This window comes from Scyliorhinus torazame, chromosome 15 (assembly GCF_047496885.1).
Source record: "Scyliorhinus torazame isolate Kashiwa2021f chromosome 15, sScyTor2.1, whole genome shotgun sequence".
NCBI classification, from domain to species: Eukaryota; Metazoa; Chordata; class Chondrichthyes; order Carcharhiniformes; family Scyliorhinidae; genus Scyliorhinus; species Scyliorhinus torazame.
In genome coordinates, this window is record NC_092721.1 from 55,684,259 (window position 1) to 55,702,683 (window position 18,425).

Consider the following 18,425-nt stretch of genomic DNA (forward strand, 5'->3'; position numbering starts at 1 on the left):
AAAAAGTATTTTAAAGCCACAAAACACAGTTTGTTTACCTCGAAAGACAGAACAATGCCTGAACTTCTACCAGCAGTTGAAAATAACTTCCGCAGCACCCTGGAACAAGCACCATCCGAAGTGAAGAGCACAATGACAAATCCAAAACCAAAGAAGATGATTTGTTCATTGAACATGAAGAGCACGATGACAAATCCGAAACAAAAGAAGGTGATTTGTTTATCGAAGAATACTACTCAGACATGGCTGAGTTATTCGGATATGATCATAAAAGCATCAGCACCATGGTTGAAAAGCTCAACACGACTCTACTCATGGTAGATGAATCCAATACCATGATGCAGTGGCAGATCATTGACTCATTGGATGACAGCAGCCTGTCAAATACTCAAGAAGAAAACGATGCCACACAGCGAATACTGAACGACTCCGTTGGGAGCGCACAGATCGACTCCATAGAGAGACCACTGCACGACTCCACACAGAGAGCGATGACAGACTCCACAGAGAGAGCGATACAACCCTCAGAGAGCTCATTGACAGACTCCACAATGGAAGCAACTCAAGACTCCATCGCGAAGTCCATGTATGTACAAGACCATGAACAAGGGCAGCACGGTAGCATTGTGGATAGCACAATTGCTTCATAGCACCAAGGTCCCAGGTTCGATTCCGGCTTGGGTCACTGTCTGTGCGGAGTCTGCACATCCTCCCCGTGTGTGTGTGGGTTTCCTCCGGGTGCTCCGGTTTCCTCCCACAGTCCAAAGATGTGCAGGTTAGGTGGATTGGCCATGATACGTTGCCCTTAGTGTCCAAAATTGCCCTTAGTGTTGGGTGGGGTTACTGGGTTATGGGGATAGGGTGGAGGTGTGGATCTTGGGTAGGGTGCTCTTTCCAAGAGCCGGTGCAGACTCGATGGGCTGAATGGCCTCCTTCTGCACTGTAAATTCTATGAAATCTATGAAGGTCTATCAACCTTATCTGAGCAACCAGCAGCAGACTATAAAAGTCTACCAAGCTCACCTGAACAACAAAAGAACTATGAGAGTCAACCCAGCTTATTTGAGCCACCAGAAGAAGACTATGAAAGTTTACCCAGCTCATTTAACTAACAAGAAGACACTGAATGTCTACCCACTGTATGTAAGACAAGTGACAAAGAAATCACGATTCCCATACAAGATGTGCAAGATCACAGCTAGACTGACAGTTCTCAGCTCGTGTGTACAGAAGCATTCAACAATCAAAGTGAAACTACTCTTGAGTGCAGTGAGACCACGTCAATTAAAACCTCATCTGCTCTAACCCATCCACAAGAAAATGAAATCTTGAAGATTTTGACTGCAGAAGAGGAGCATCAAGAAACCAAAGATGATTCAAGTGAACCTGAAAAGACTCCAAAAGAGGAGCACCAAGAACTCAATGATGATTCACGTGAACCTGAAATGACTCCAAAAGAGGAGCACCAGGAAATCAATGATGATTTAAGTGAACCAGAAATGACTCCAGAAGAGAAGCACCAAGGAATCAAAGAGGAATCACATCAACCACAAAGGAGTGATGTCACCAAGATCAAAGCAACATCAGATTGTTCTCACAATCCTCAAGAAGAAACACTCAATGAAACACCAGATACCACAAAGGACACTGACACAATAACTTTTGTGAATGACTCTAATTATCCACACGGAACAGTCATTGAGCGCAACAAGAACTACAAAAACCACAAGAAGCTCAACAGAAACAAGAACAACAGCACCAAAAACACCAAGAAGCACAACAAGAACAACAACAAAAACTACAAGCACGACAACAAAAACTACAACAATAACAAAAACAACAAGCAGCATAACAAAGGCAACAACAGCAACAACACGCACAACAAGAACAACAACGGAAACAACAAAGACAGAAACAACAACAATGAAACAACAACTTGTATGACATGGTACAACTCTGCACATGAGTCCCAAGGGCCCATGGTATTCAAAGCAAGGTACTAACATGGATTGACGATTGCCTGTCAGGCAGAAGGCAGAGAGTTGGAATAAAAGTTTCTTTTTCGGAATGGCAACCGGTGACGAGTGGTGTCCCGCAGGGTTCAGTGTTGGGGCCACAGCTGTTCTCTTTATATATTAACGATCTAGATGACGGGACTGGGGGTATTCTGGCTAAGTTTGCCGATGATACAAAGATAGGTGGAAGGGCAGGTAGTATGGAGGAGGTGGGGAGGCTGCAGAAAGATTTAGACAGTTTAGGAGAGTGGTCCAAGAAATGGCTGATGAAATTCAACGTGGGCAAGTGCGAGGTCTTGCACTTTGGAAAAAAGAATAGAGGCATGGACTATTTTCTAAACGGTGACAAAATTCATAATGCCGAAGTGCAAAGGGACTTGGGAGTCCTAGTCCAGGATTCTTTAAAGGTAAACTTGCAGGTTGAGTCTGTAATTAAGAAAGCAAATGCAATATTGTCATTTATGTCAAGAGGCTTGGAATATAAAAGCAAGGATGTACTTCTGAAGCTTTATAAAGCATTAGTTAGGCCCCATTTAGAATACTGTGAGCAATTTTGGGCCCCACGCCTCAGGAAGGACATACTGGCACTGGAGCGGGTCCAGCGGAGATTCACACGGATGACCCCAGGAATGGTAGGCCTAACATACGATGAACGTCTGAGTATCCTGGGATTATATTCATTGGAGTTTAGGAGGTTGAGGGGAGATCTAATAGAAACTTACAAGATAATGAATGGCTTAGATAGGGTGGACGAAGGGAAGTTGTTTCCATTAGCAGGGGAGACTAGGACCCGGGGGCACAGCCTTAGAATAAAAGGGAGTCACTTTAGAACAGAGATGAGGAGAAATTTCTTCAGCCAGAGAGTGGTGGGTCTGTGGAATTCATTGCCACAGAGGGCGGTGGAGGCCGGGACGTTGAGTGTCTTTAAGACAGAAGTTGATAAATTCTTGATTTCTCGAGGAATTAAGGGCTATGGAGAGAGAGCGGGTAAATGGAGTTGAAATCAGCCATGATTGAATGGTGGAGTGGACTCGATGGGCCGAATGGCTCCTATGTCTTATGGTCTTATGGTCTTATGAAGGACAATGTGACAGCACAGCTCAAATCAATGACAAGAGTACAAACATGACAACGAAGCTCACAAATTCACATTTGCTCCACTACAAGCAAGCAAGCCAGCTTTCAAGGCAGATGACGTACAGAATCAATACCGCAAGTACAGAAAAAAGTCCGGGTCAGACAACAAAGATGCCAGACAGAATCGCTACCACAAGCATATAAAAAAAAAGTCTAAATCAGACAACAAATTGATTCGAACATTCAAACACCTCATGATGACTTCTTGGTTACTTAAACACAAGAACACTGACGACGTTCACAAAGTAATGACAACATCAACATCACTACTTGAACAACAGAAGAAGAAAGCAATTCAACTGAACAAATTCATAAAGTTTGGACTCAATTTTTTAAAATTAAGATTGGACTCGTAAATATTAATTAGCTTTGTATAATCATCAATATCATCACAACTTGTACATATCATCATTTACATACCTGTTTTGTACAATTTTCTTCAACAAAGTACAGAAAATATGTAACAAGAAAAAAGGTGGATGTAATGTTATGCATCACTGTACATACACAAGGCATTAAGATAGATACACTACAACTAAGTAACCAATAGAGAGAGCAACAGAGATGTATATATACATAGACAAACAGGAAGTCGTCTCTCTCTTCACAGGAATGGCAGCTGGTGAGCAGAACACAAACAGTCAGCTCAGATGTAACATAGTCTAAGCGCTGGAGAAAGAACAAACTCATAGGAATACAGCATCTACTTCAACTGTAAGACTACGAGCTTAATTCAGACACAAGGAATAATACACTGTCCATGTCTGGCTAAAAATTACCAGATTGTCGATGTATACCGCACAATTGGGTAATCCTGAAACGACTTGGTTCGTGAACAGTTGAAATGTGGTTGGCGTGTTTTTCATGCCAAATGGCATAACTTTGAATTGGTATATACCATCTGATCAAAAATCGTTTCTGACAATTGTACTTCAACTTTATCTTCACTATTTGATTACTCTTCTTGTCTTAACCTGCGACTTTGCGACCTAGTTAGTACACAATCTGTAAAAATCCCAGGATATTCGTCCTTAAACACTTCAGTTGTCTGATTTTTCACTGGCTTATCAACCACAGCAGACATCACTCCCACCTGTGATCCAGCTATTTCATTCCCCAAGATAAACTGTATTCCTGGGCAAGATATTACTCCTACTACCACTGCACCACTCTTCACTGGACTTTCCAACCGTACCTTTATATAATGGAACACGACTCTTCTCACCCCGAATTCCACATATTACCACCTTTTCTGCCAATATTCCAGCCAAACTACATACCTCCTCATTTCTACCATCAAAGATTGACTAGCTCCCGTATCTCTTAAAATTGTGACAGCTTTACCTACTCCTCCTGATACACATGAGTAAACTTTACCCATACAAGTAAATTCTTTAAAGACATCTGGCACCTTCTTATCACCTTCTTCTGATCAGGCTGTACAATCTTTTGCACCTCCTTTGCTTCACTTGGGCTTTCCTTTATCACTAACAAACCCCACTGTCTTCTCCTGTTTTACTATATCAGCCTTCCCAGTGCTTTTCTTCAACCACCAACACTGTGACTTTACATGGCCTAGTTTATTACAGTGAAAACATTTGAAACTTTTCATATCTCTTCCACTGTCCTGGATTCCTTTTTAACCTGAGGTACACTCTCCTTACTATCTCCCATCAGATCACCTTTACCTTTACCACTTGAGTATTTCTCATATCCCCAGTTTCTATCCATCATAGGCTGAAAATGATGTTGGAAACCAAGCTTTGATTTATGAACTAATTCATTTATGTTGCTAACTTCGCAGTTTTAACCCTCTGCTCTTCAACATGAGTTCTCACTACATCAGGAATTGAATTTTGTTTTTTGTTTTTATAAATTTAGAGTACCCAATTCATTTTTTCCAATTAAGGGGCAATTTGCCATGGCCAATCCACCTACCCTGCACATCTTTGGGTTGTGGGGGTGAAACCCACACAAGCGCGGGGAGAATGTGCAAACTCCACATGGACAGTGACCTAGAGCTGGGATTGAACCTGGGACCTCGGCGCCGTGAGGCTGCAGGGCTAACCCACTGCGCCACCGTGCTGCCCAGGAATTGAATTTTTAAACTCCTCCAAAAACATAATTTATCTGAGAGCTTCATACGTTTGGTCTATTTTCAAAGCCCTTATCCACCTATCAAAATTACTCTGTTTGATCCTTTCAAACTGCATGTATGTTTGACTAAATTCTTTCCTCAAATTTCTAAACCTTTGTCTGCAGGCTTCAGGCACTGGTTCATATGCACCTGTGATGGATTTTTTCACCTCATGCATCCCAGATACCTCCTCTGATAGTGATGCAAACACATCACTAGCTGAACCTACCAGCTTTGTTTGAATCAGTAATACCCACATGTCCTGTGGCCATTTAATTTGTTTAGCTACCTTCTCAAATGAAATGAAAAAGGCTTCTACCTCCTTCTTGTCAAACCTTGGCACTGCGTGGACAGATTTAAATAGATCCCCACCAAGCCTTCCGACTACGATGCTCTTTCTCACTATCCTCATCACTATCCTCCAACTGTACGTTTCCCTTTAAGTCCGCCAATTTTAACTGACTCATCTTTCATGGCCATTTTCTGAAGTTCAAACTCTCTCTCTCTTTATCTTTTTCCCTGATCTTTATCCCCCTTTACTTCCCTTTCGTTCTGCTTGGGCTATTCTTTCTGTTTTCCTTTCTTCTCTCTTTTTCTTTTTCCTCTCTATCTCTTTCTTTTTCCTCTCTCTCTCTCTCTTTCGTATTCAAGCTGCTTTAATTCTTCCTCATATTCAATTTGTTTAATTTGTAACTGAATTTTTGCCATTTTCAATGAGTCAAACTGTATCTCCGGCAATTTTAAATGCTTAGCCAGCGCCATAATTACCTCACCTTTTCGCATTTTGTCAGGTAATGTGAACTGCAATGTTTTTGCCAACTCTAAAAGCCTGTTTTTCGTCTCTGTCCGTAAGGTACTGTGTGTGACCATTTCCACCCCCAAAAACGTCAGAGCCTCTGAAAGAGCCATTGTCCACAACACACTCCCTACTTAAACTGAAATACCACACCTGAAAAGCAACCATAATATGCTCACCCCTCACTGTCTTTAAGTTCACTAAGCCAATCCAATACATAGACTTTTATCCCCCCAGGGCCCCCAATTTGTTATGGGCCAGGGTTTAGAGAACCCCAAAGTGTATCATGGAGTTCACCTGAGCCACGACTTTTACTTGATTGTGGTATGGGGAGCACATGGCCCACTCTACAGTGTGGTGCAGCGGAAATTTAAAAGTAATTTTTTAAGCAAAACAATGTTTATTCTATGAACTCGGTTAACCTTTTTAAAACTACAGTGAACATCTTAGCAACCATCAATTCAAATGCAACCCCCAAAGAATATAACATTCTAAGTAATACTTAAACTTTCCTTTCAACATCTATGAGACACAAATCCTTTTTACAAAGCACATCAGGTTTAAATTCTCCACTGAAAGCAGTTATCACTCTGAATTCACCAAATGATATAGAGATAGTCGTTGGATTGCAGAGAGTTCAAAATTACACCTTTGGCTGGCTTCAGCTCCAACACTAAAACAAAACCAAAAAACACAGACACACCCAAGCTTTTCCTCAAAGCGAAACTAAAAAGCAGAGTCAGAGCTCCGCTCCAGCCACACTCTGACATCACTGCAGTCACTTGAGCAGACAAACATTTCTTAAAGTGACATTCCCATGACACACCCTCTCTGCAGGATGGCTTTCCATACCGTGGGATTCTTTCCCCCAAACAAAGGTGTTATGGGCCAGGCTTTAGAGAACCCCAAAGTGTATCATGGAGTTCATCTGACCCACAACTTTTAATAGATTGTGGTATGGGGAGCACATGGCCCACTCTACAGGGGTGGTACAGCAGAAATGGAAAAGTTATTTTTAGAGCAAAACAAAGTTTATTCTATGAACTCAAGTTCACCTTTTTAAAACATACAGTGAATATCTTAGCAGCCATTAATTCAAATGCAACCTCCAAAGAATACAACACTAAGTAATCCTTACTGTCCTTTTAACATCCATAAGACTTAAAAAACACCTTTTAACAGAAGCACCAGGTTTAAATTCACTACTGAGACCATTTATAATTCTGAATTCACCAAATGATCAAGAGATAGTCTTTTCATGGCAGAGAGAACAACAGTACACCTGCTTTGTCTGGCTTCAGTTCCAACACTGAAACAAACCCCAAAAAACACAGACACACCGAAGCTTTTCTCAAAGTGAAACTAAAAGCTAACTAACAGCCCAGCTCCACCCACTCTCTGACATCACTGCAGTAATAAACACCCATTTCTTAAAGATACACCCACGAGGGTTTTTCTACAAATACACCCATTTCTTAAAGGGACTCTCACATGACACCTCCCCCTAAGAAAAAAATAACCCATCGACTTCAAGATGGTTTCATTTTTCACCTTTTCACTATCCTTTAAGAAATGCACACATTAATATACTTTTTTGTTTCAAAAAACAACACATGCACACAGATAGAATAATATAGTCCAGTTTTGTTCCTGCTCCAACTGGAATCCCTCTTGATTGACATTATCTTTGAACAAGAAGGTCTTTGCACGATCCATCCATTTCTCTACACCTCGGCATTTCTCTTTAAAGTCAGATACTTTAGTTCAATCTGATCACAGAGTCCCTTATAATTTTCCAACACAGGAGCATTGGTTATCACAGCTTTCAGATAGTCACATGCCTGTTGAAACTCCGCTGTCCACTGAAATTTGCGACATTTCTTCAGCAGGTCCATCAGTGTGGCGAGCACACTGCTGAAATTTGGTCAAATTTCCAGTAAATTCCACTCATACCAAGAAATCGCATTATTTCCCTTTGTGCTGAGGGTATCAGAAGCTCCTCAATAACTGTTGGTTTCAAATCCCGTGTGACCATTCGACCCTGTCCGATTGTATGGCCGAGGAAAGTGACTTGAGCTTTTCCAAATTCACATTTGGCTAGGTTTATCCCCAAACCTGCCTCCTGAAGTTGATCGAATAACTCCATCAGATGTTTTAAATGTCCTTTCCATGCCTGGCTGCAAATTGTCCAGATCGTCGATGTATACCGCACAATTGGGTAATCCTGAAACAACTTTGTTAATTACCGTTGAAATGTGGCTGGGGCGTTTTTCATGCCAAATGGCATAACTTTGAATTGGTATATACCATCTGGAGTCACAAAAGCTGAAATCTCCTTCGCCCTTTCGGATAAAGGCACCTTTAAGTAAATCCAGTTTGGAAATAAAAGCTGATTGTCCCACTTTCTCAATGCAATCCTCCAAACGTGGGATAGGATAAGAGTCCGTTCTTGTAACTTCATTAACCTTACTATAGTCCACACACAACCGTTGGGTACCGTCACTACGGGTGAGCTCCATTGGCTGCGACCCACTTCAATTATGCCATTTCTAAGCATACTCTCAATCTCTTTGTTAACCTGTGCTGAGTTAAAAGGGCTAAGTCTGTATGGATGTTGTTTGATTGGAACAGCATTTCCCTCTGTCATGTGAGGGTACCTTTAAGAAAAGGATGTTTAAGCAATGTACCTTTAAGAAATGCAGTGATGTCAGAGTGTGGGTGGAGCTTGGTTTTAGATCAGTCATTTTGCAGTTTAGTTTCAGTTTGAAAAGAGCTTGGGGTGTGTCTGTGTTTGCAGTGAGCTGGATCTGCTGTGATCTCTGCCATGAAAGATTATCTCTGGATCATTTGGGTGATTTCATAAAAGTAAAGTAGAATTTCGGCGGGAGCGGATTGCAGGGGCCTATCGGGAGGTGAGTATTTGCTTTAAAAACACTTCCCTTGCAGGAGCAGCCCTTAGAATTTCGGCGGGATCGGGTGCAGGGGCCTGTCGGGAGGTGAGTATTTGCTTTAAAAACACTTACCTTGCAGGAGCAGCCCTTAGAATTTCGGCGGGATCGGGTGCAGGGGCCTGTCGGGAGGTGAGTATTTGCTTTAAAAACACTTACCTTGAAGGAGCAGCCCTTAGAATTTCGGCGGGAGCGGAGTGCAGGGGCCTGTCGGGAGGTGAGTATTTGCTTTAAAAACACTTACCCACTTACCTTGCAGGAGCAGCCCTTAGAATTTCGGCGGGAGCGGAGTGCAGGGGCCTGTCGGGAGGTGAGTATTTGCTTTAAAAACACTTACCTGGTCCCGTTTCTGTTCTTCTTTTCTGTTATATTTTTTATGTAAGGCGGGAACCGGAAGTTCGACCCGTGGACTTCTGGGAAGGTCCCCCCCCCTCCCGCAACCAATAAATTCTGGTGGAGAGGAAACCCGAGACACTACACGTGTAGTGTCTCCCACCCGCCCTCCTCCTCTAACCTAATAATAAGACCCATTGGTGTGAGGTAAGTGCCATATTATATTATTATTATTTTATTTATTTATTTATTAACCAGATCTTGGTTGGAAGTTAGAGGGATGGCAGGGAAGGGAGTGCAATGTTCCTCCTGCAGGAAGTGCAGCCATCTCCAGCTCCTCCAAGACCGAGTTAGGGAACTGGAGCTGGAGTTGGATGAACTTCGGATCATTCGGGAGGCAGAGGGGGTCATAGATAGCAGCTTCAGGGAATTAGTTACACCAAAGATTGGAGATAGATGGGTAACTGAAAGAGGGACTGGGAAGAAGCAGTCAGTGCAGGGATCCCCTGCGGTCGTTCCCCTGAGTAACAAGTATACCGCTTTGGATACTTGTGGGGGGGACCAGGGGTAAGCCATGGGGTACGGGCCTCTGGCACGGAGTCTGTCCCTGTTGCTCAGAAGGGAAGGGGGAGAGGAGCAGAGCATTAGTAATTGGGGACTCGATAGTCAGGGGCACAGATAGGAGATTTTGTGGGAGCGAGAGAGACTCACGTTTGGTATGTTGCCTCCCAGGTGCAAGGGTACGTGATGTCTCGGATCGTGTTTTCCGGGTCCTTAAGGGGGAGGGGGAGCAGCCCCAAGTCGTGGTCCACATTGGCACGAACGACATAGGTAGGAAAGGGGACAAGGATGTCAGGCAGGCTTTCAGGGAGCTAGGATGGAAGCTCAGAACGAGAACAAACAGAGTTGTTATCTCTGGGTTGTTGCCCGTGCCACGTGATAATGAGATGAGGAATAGGGAGAGAGAGCAATTAAACACGTGGCTACAGGGATGGTGCAGGCGGGAGGGATTCAGATTTCTGGATAACTGGGGCTCTTTCTGGGGAAGGTGGGACCTCTACAGACAGGATGGTCTACATCTGAACCTGCGGGGCACAAATATCCTGGGGGGGAGATTTGTTAGTGCTCTTTGGGGGGGTTTAAACTAATGCAGCAGGGGCATGGGAACCTGAATTGTAGTTTTAGAGTACGGGAGATTGAGAGTATAGAGGTCAGGAGCACAGATTTGACTTCGCAGGAGGGGACCAGTGTTCAGGTAGGTGGTTTGAAGTGTGTCTACTTCAATGCCAGGAGTATACAAAATAAGGTAGGGGAACTGGCAGCATGGGTTGGTACCTGGGACTTTGATGTTGTGGCCATTTTGGAGACATGGATAGAGCAGGGACAGGAATGGTTGTTGCAGGTTCCGGGGTTTAGGTGTTTTAGTAAACTCAGAGAAAGAGGCAAAAGAGGGGGAGGTGTGGCGCTGCTAGTCAAGAACAGTATTACGGTGGCGGAGAGGATGCTAGATGGGGACTCATCTTCCGAGGTAGTATGGGCTGAGGTTAGAAACAGGAAAGGAGAGGTCACCCTGTTGGGAGTTTTCTATAGGCCTCCAAATAGTTCTAGGGATGTAGAGGAAAGGATGGTGAAGATGATCCTGGAAAAGAGCGAAAGTAACAGGGTAGTTATTATGGGAGACTTTAACTTTCCAAATATTGACTGGAAAAGATATAGTTCGAGTACATTAGATGGGTCGTTTTTTGTACAATGTGTGCAGGAGGGTTTCCTGACACAATATGTTGACAGGCCAACAAGAGGAGAGGCCACATTGGATTTGGTTTTGGGTAATGAACCAGGCCAGGTGTTAGATTTGGAGGTAGGTGAGCACTTTGGGGACAGTGACCACAATTCGGTGATGTTTACGTTAGTGATGGAAAGGGATAAGTATACCCCACAGGGCAAGAGTTATAGCTGGGGGAAGGGCAATTATGATGCCATTAGACATGACTTGGGGGGGGGGGGTAGGTTGGAGAAGTAGGCTGCAAGTGTTGGGCACACTGGACATGTGGAGCTTGTTCAAGGAACAGCTACTGCGTGTTCTTGATAAGTACGTACCGGTCAGGCAGGGAGGAAGGCGTCGAGCGAGGGAACCGCGGTTTACCAAAGAAGTGGAATCTCTTGTCAAGAGGAAGAAGGAGGCCTATGTGAAGATGAGGTGTGAAGTTTCAGTTGGGGCGTTTGATAGTTACAAGGTAGCGAGGAAGGATCTAAAGAGAGAGCTAAGACGAGCAAGGAGGGGACATGAGAAGTATTTGCCAGGTAGGATCAAGGAAAACCCAAAAGCTTTCTATAGGTATGTCAGGAATAAAAGAATGACTAGGGTAAGTAGGGCCAGTCAAGGATAGGGATGGGAAGTTGTGTGTGGAGTCTAAAGAGATAGGCGAGATACTAAATGAATATTTTTCGTCAGTATTCACTCTGGAAAAAGATAATGTTGTGGAGGAGAATGCTGAGACCCAGGCTAATAGAATAGATGGCATTGAGGTACGTAGGGAAGAGGTGTTGGCAATTCTGGACAGGCTGAAAATAGATAAGTCCCCGGGGCCTGATGGGATTTATCCTAGGATTCTCTGGGAAGCCAGGGAAGAGATTGCTGAGCCTTTGGCTTTGATTTTTATGTCATCATTGGCTACGAAATAGTGCCAGCGGACTGGAGGATAGCAAATGTGGTTCCTTTGTTCAAGAAGGAGAGTAGAGACAACCCCGGCAACTATAGACCGGTGAGCCTCACGTCTGTTGTGGGTAAAGTCTTGGAGGGGATTATAAGAGTCAAGATTTATAATCATCTAGATAGGAATAATATGATTAGGGATAGTCAGCATGGCTTTGTGAAGGGTAGGTCATGCCTCACAAACCTTATCGAGTTCTTTGAGAAGGTGACTGAACAGTTTTGTGGTGTATATGGATTTCAGCAAAGCGTTTGATAAGGTTCCCCACGGTAGGCTATTGCAGAAAATACGGAGGCTGGGGATTGAGGGTGATTTAGAGATGTGGATCAGAAATTGGCTAGCTGAAAGAAGACAGAAGGTGGTGGTTGATGGGAAATGTTCAGAATGGAGTTCAGTTACAAGTGGCGTACCACAAGGATCTGTTCTGGGGCCGTTGCTGTTTGTCATTTTTATAGATGACCTAGAGGAGGGCGCAGAAGGGTGGGTGAGTAAATTTGCAGACGACACTAAAGTCGGTGGTGTTGTCGACAGTGCGGAAGGATGTTGCAGGTTACAGAGGGACATAGATAAGCTGCAGAGCTGGGCTGAGAGGTGGCAAGTGGAGTTTAATGTAGAGAAGTGTGAGGTGATTCACTTTGGAAGGAATAACAGGAATGAGGAATATTTGGCTAATGGTAAAATTCTTGGAAGTGTGGATGAGCAGAGGGATCTAGGTGTCCATGTACGTAGATCCTTGAAAGTTGCCTCCCAGGTTGATAGGGTTGTGAAGAAGGCCTATGGAGTGTTGGCCTTTATTGGTAGAGGGATTGAGTTCCGGAGTCATGAGGTCATGTTGCAGCTGTACAAAACTCTGGTACGGCCGCATTTGGAGTATTGCGTACAGTTCTGGTCACCTCATGATAGGAAGGACGTGGAAGCTTTGGAACGGGTGCAGAGGAGATTTACCAGGATGTTGCCTGGTATGGAGGGAAAATCTTATGAGGAAAGGCTGATGGACTTGAGGTTGTTTTCGTTAGAGAGAAGAAGGTTAAGAGGAGACTTAATAGAGGCATACAAAATGATCAGGGGGTTAGATAGGGTGGACAGTGAGAGCCTTCTCCCGCGAATGGAAATAGCTAGCACGAGGGGACATAGCCTTAAACTGAGGGGTAATAGAAAAAGGGACAGAGGTCAGAGGTAGGTTCTTTACGCAAAGAGTGGTGAGGCCGTGAAATGCCCTACCTGCAACAGTAGTGAACTCGCCAACATTGAGGGCATTTAAAAGTTTATTGGATAAGCATATGGATGATAATGGCATAGTGTAGGTTAGATGGCTTTTGTTTTTTTGTCTTCACATGTCGGTGCAACATTGTGGGCCGCAGGGCCTGTACTGCGCTGTATCGTTCTATGTTCTATGGCCTTTAACCTGATGTGTTTCTGTATAAAGGTGTTACGTCTCATGGATGTTGAAAGGAATAACTGAAGGATTATTTAGTGTTGTAATATTTTCGGGGTTATCTTTGAAGTAGGGGGTGTTAAGAGATCCAATGCTTATTTAAGAGGTTAAGTTGAGTTCATGGAATAAACATTGTTTTGTGTTTAAAATGTAGCCACCTGGGTTGGCCAACTCCCGACGTAAAATGGAGAACAGCAAAGGCTGCAGGGAAATTCAGCTAACACAGGCAGAAACTAGCAGGTGCAAGTTTACTGTGTATTAAACTCTGCAAAAGCCCAGACAGCATCGATTCAAGCAGCCATCTGCATAATAATATAGCAGCCATCTACATACTAATGAGCGATCCCCAGGTACAATCGAAACATTTGGGATAAACAAAGTCAAGCCAGACTCCCCGGCGCCAGCAGGAGCCAACACAAAAGAGGTTAACGGACACCTCAAGACCGCCCATCGATCAGGGAACCGCTCCAGTATTGGAGAAATCGAACCAAGCGATTGGAACAAAGTCCAATCACTTGGAACCAGGTACAGGGTCCGCCCCGAAAGGCGGGAAGCCCCTGGGGACTATAAAGTTAAACCCCCAAGTTCAAATCGTTCTTCTTGACCGGGTCACTCAGCAACGCGAACCAACCCTTGACAGTGACCGGTTCAGCTGCCGCCAAAAGCCAGTAAGTCTTAAGTCAACGCTCGCTTCGAGATAGGCGCTCCTAGCTACCAGTCCGTACCAAGTTCGAATCCCGCAGACTCAGAACCCGAACGAAAGGCCATTTTTTCCCCTGACCTGGTGGGCCAGTCCGAAACTAAGTATAGGCCTGTTAGTTGTAGAAGTAGCTTAGAAATAGAATTTATGCATGAGTAGCGATTACTGTGTATAATAAATGTGCTTTGATTTGAATCTTACTAATTGGTGCATTGAGTTATTGATCATTACTTGAACTTGAACCTCGTGGCGGTATCATAAAGATACCTGGCGACTCGAGAGCAAAGGTTATAAAACAGAGCCAATTGAACCAACCAAAAGTTAGCAACAAAAAACCCACGTGTCCATAATTGTAATCCCACGCCTAGGGAACAAGCCATGTGCTCGGAAAAGCAACAAATACATTAAAGGGGGAGGTTGGTTGAACTCCATGATACATTTTGGGGTTCTGAAAACGCCTCGCCCATAACACCTCATCTACATCATGTATAGCCATTTTAGTACTTCCCAGTTTATCTCTACAAACTTGCCCACGTGATATCAATAATTCTTTCAGGTCAGTTTGTTTTTTTCTCTGGAAGGCAACTCAACAATTTATCCCAATTTTTAAGAACATCCTTGTTTTCCAATTTAATTTGAGGTATGTTAAATTAACAGTCATCTGGATTTGGTTCGTCACTTTGAGTTAGAATCATTAAAACAAAGAACAAAGCCTCCTCCTTTTTCTCTCCTTCCCTTTCAAAGCACTTTTTAAGCATAATCACATGACACACTCGGTGAGTCTTCCTTCTATCTGGTGTTTTTACCACGTAATTCACTTCACTTAATTTCCTTTCAATCTGATAAAATCCACAAAACCTTGCTTTTAAGGGCTCACCTTCACTGGGAACAACACTAAAACTCTATCTCCACTGGCAAAACTACGAACTTTGGATTTCTTGTCCACTACCCGTTTCATCACATTTTGTGCAACTTTTAAATTCACCTGCTCTATTTAATCGTTCCCTAAAATGTCTGGATCTCACCCCATCTGCCCCTCCATCTATTGAGGAGTCCTCAATCACCCAAAGGATTGACTGCTGCATAATGTGAGGCCTTCCACACAGGAGTCTCTGGGGATGTTCAGACAATCTGACCCCCCCCACCTCCCCCCTCCCTCTCTTCCTGTAACCAACACAGGTCCAGTCTTGTACACCCATGCTGTGCAAACGCAGGCCCTCAAGAGGATGCCCGCCCAGGTCATTTCCGACAACAGGCCGCCTCCACCTTCAGCTGTGGATCCCGGAGAAACGCCAAGATGTAATGGGTAGGGCTAGGAAGGTAAAGGAGTTATAGTTGCATAGTGTGGGCACAGGTGGGTGGAGGAAGGTCCAAGCTGAAAAACCCTCTTGCTGTTTGAGAAGCTCCAGCTTGCCAGGAAGGAAGAGGACCACTCCTGTGCTGAGGGTGAGGTGGGCACAAGTGAAAAATGTGAGGAGCATGAGCGAGCACATATGTTCGGATTTCAACACTTCGTGCATGGCAAATATGATCGCAAAGTTGCGTTTTTTTGATTGTGTTTGAGTGTGTTGGATTTTTTTCTGAGTTCAGCTATTTGAAAAGAAAAATTGGATGCTTCAGTCTTACTGTTTCTATTTTTCAGTAAAGGTTAAGGTAATCTTATGTATGGGCAAGTTGACCCTTGTTTTTTGATATCTACTTGTAACAGGAAGCACTTTGTTTTGACACCGCAGCAAACTAGTGAAATATTGACCCATAAGTTTGATTGGAAACTATCAGCATTCACTGTCCCCTTCAAATCTGACCAAATTAATATTGAAATCTTCAAGATGCAATCTCTCATAGAATCCCTGAAGTGCAGAAGGAGGTCATTCGGCCTATCTAGTCTGCACCGATCCTCCGAAAGAACATTCAACCTGTCGTTCACTTTGCTGTGGTCCCCCGCTCCCGTGCCAAACCGGCATTCGGTGAAATCATTTGATTGGATGAGAACTTTTTCCAACCCCTGTTCGAATCCCGTGTTCAATGAGTGTTTAACAGGCCTTTGAGTAATAGTAACTGCTGCACATTTGACCTAGCCCTCAAAATACAATTTTATATTTGTGGACTGTTGTCAAATGTTGCCAAATAATCAATTACTAGATATTTTAAACTAGCTTTTTAAAAATAATTTAAATGTCAGGTTTGTTCATTGTATTTTAGCTTCTACCTGAACCTATCTGTTCTTTATGTCCCAATCGTTATTTCACTGCCTCTAAATTTTTTAACAATTATTTTGATTATTAGTGTTTTTATTTCTTGTTTGCTCTCTGAAAAATCTCTAGTATGATTGGTTGCTTGGGCAGCTTGACAGCTAGACTCCCCAGGAAATGATGCTACAGTGAATTTCATGTCGAGGAAGTTAAAGTTCTCACACAAAGTGCAGCTTCCTTCAAGGGCAATGGTAAGCACCCTTGCTTTGCCACTGACAGCAAAATTCCAGACATTACAACTATGGATGACAGATTTTCAGGAGCACTGCAATGAAAAAGCTGTTATTAGTAAAATTTACTATTTATAGCATGCTACAAGGATAATTACTGCAATTGACTTTGTTTTTAAAGTTGTATTACAAATATGATAATTTTATTTAACAGATTCTGAACGTACCTACTGTAACCTGATTCTGAAGAAAGCTGGTCAGTTTTTGTCACAGCTGAAACTCAATCTTCTGAAGTTTGCTCTCTCTCTGAGAGCATATTCCCCAACTGTTCAGATGTTTCAACAGGTGTGTATAGTAATCTGCATGCCCTGTTTAAGTTAGCTTTGTTGGGTGAAAGGGACTATGGCACAGCTAAAACACTTCCTTCATTTTAAAAAGAAAAAAAGAGTATTGAAGCACCTTGACACTGCATTCTCTTCTCAGTTTGGTTAATACTTCATTGACTTGGATATTTAAATTGAAACGGTAATTTTAATCTCGATCAAAATTTATATTTTTAATCAGGGTCTTAATAAGGGGCTGGTTGGGGTTTCCGGTGGGGTGGGCGAGCAGGGCGGCCGCAAAAAAAAGAGCTCCCGCCGGTGGCCGCGATTCGCGGCGATCTCGGGGAATCCCCGAGACCTCACGCACTCCCCGACTATCGTCGGCCTTTGGGGCCGCCACGAGCAGCCTGCGGAGCCGGTTTAAAAGCCGGTGAAGAACCCCGCGCGGGTGTCGGGCGGCTGAGGCGCCGGGCCCGGCAGGTTGGAGCAGCGGGGGCGGAGCTACGAAGAGGTCGAGGCGGCAGGCCCGAGCGCCATGTAGAGAGGGTGCTCCACGTCGGATGGCTCCCACCTAGGAAGAAGAAGGTTTGAAGCCTGGTCCCAGGTGAATGGAGAGGAGAAAGAAAGAAGATTCATGGAAGTTTGGTAAAAGTTTTTTTTTCTCAAAAAGGAAGAATGTCCGATTGATGAAGGGCAGGAGGGTGAAGGGGGAGAGAGGAGAAAGGAAAGAAGATAAAAAACAATAAGCCGCTAAAAGATGCGAAAAGCAGCGTCAAAGAAAGGAGGAAACGCGGGTTCGCCGCCGAAGGAGAAGACGAGCAAAAGCAAAAGTGTTGACAGGGTGGCGGAAGCCGAACTGCAAGGCGGGACCGCACTACTTACGGTGGAGAAGATGACCGAGGTGATGGTGGTGGAGCTGGAAAAACGTTTGGTGAGGCACATGGAGATCCTGAGGAAAGAGATGGTGGTCGTGGTGAGGTCATTGTTGGAGGAGGCAATCGGCCCGATCAGGGTGGAGGTGGCAAAGGCATCGGCCGAGGTGAGAGAGCAGGGCGAGAAGATGAAGGAGGTGGAGGAGGCTGTGACACGACACAGCGACCAGGTCACCTCGATGGGAGACGAACTGCGGAGGGTGGTGGAGGTTAACAGAGGGCTCCGAGCAAAGCTGGAAGACTTGGAAAACCGCTCAAGGCGGCACAATTTGAGAATTGTGGGCTTGCCCGAAGGGAAAGGCCCAAGGCCAACGCAATACTTCGCTAAGAAGTTGGTGGAGCTGATGGGTGAGGGTGAGAACCCCACCCTGTACGAGCTAGACCGAGCTCATCGGTCATTAAGGCCGAAGCCCAAAGTGAACGAGCCGCCAAGGGCAGTAATTATCTGCTTCCATAAATTTTGCATGAAGGAGAAAGTATTAAGCTGGGCGAAGCAGAAGCGTGAGGTGCTGTGGGATGGTACTGCGGTTCGGATC

At 44.2% G+C, this 18,425-nt stretch overlaps 1 protein-coding gene across 2 annotated transcripts in view; it reads left to right on the top strand.

Annotated features, from left to right (window-relative positions):
• LOC140391602 (UDP-glucose:glycoprotein glucosyltransferase 2-like) overlaps nt 1–18,425 on the top strand; it is a 731,169-nt gene that overhangs the window by 60,627 nt on the left and 652,117 nt on the right. For both annotated transcript variants that reach the window (XM_072476257.1, XM_072476258.1), the window contains exon 4: nt 16,849–16,979. In XM_072476257.1, the coding sequence (XP_072332358.1) occupies nt 16,849–16,979 (131 nt within the window). The remainder of the gene's footprint in view (nt 1–16,848; nt 16,980–18,425) is intronic.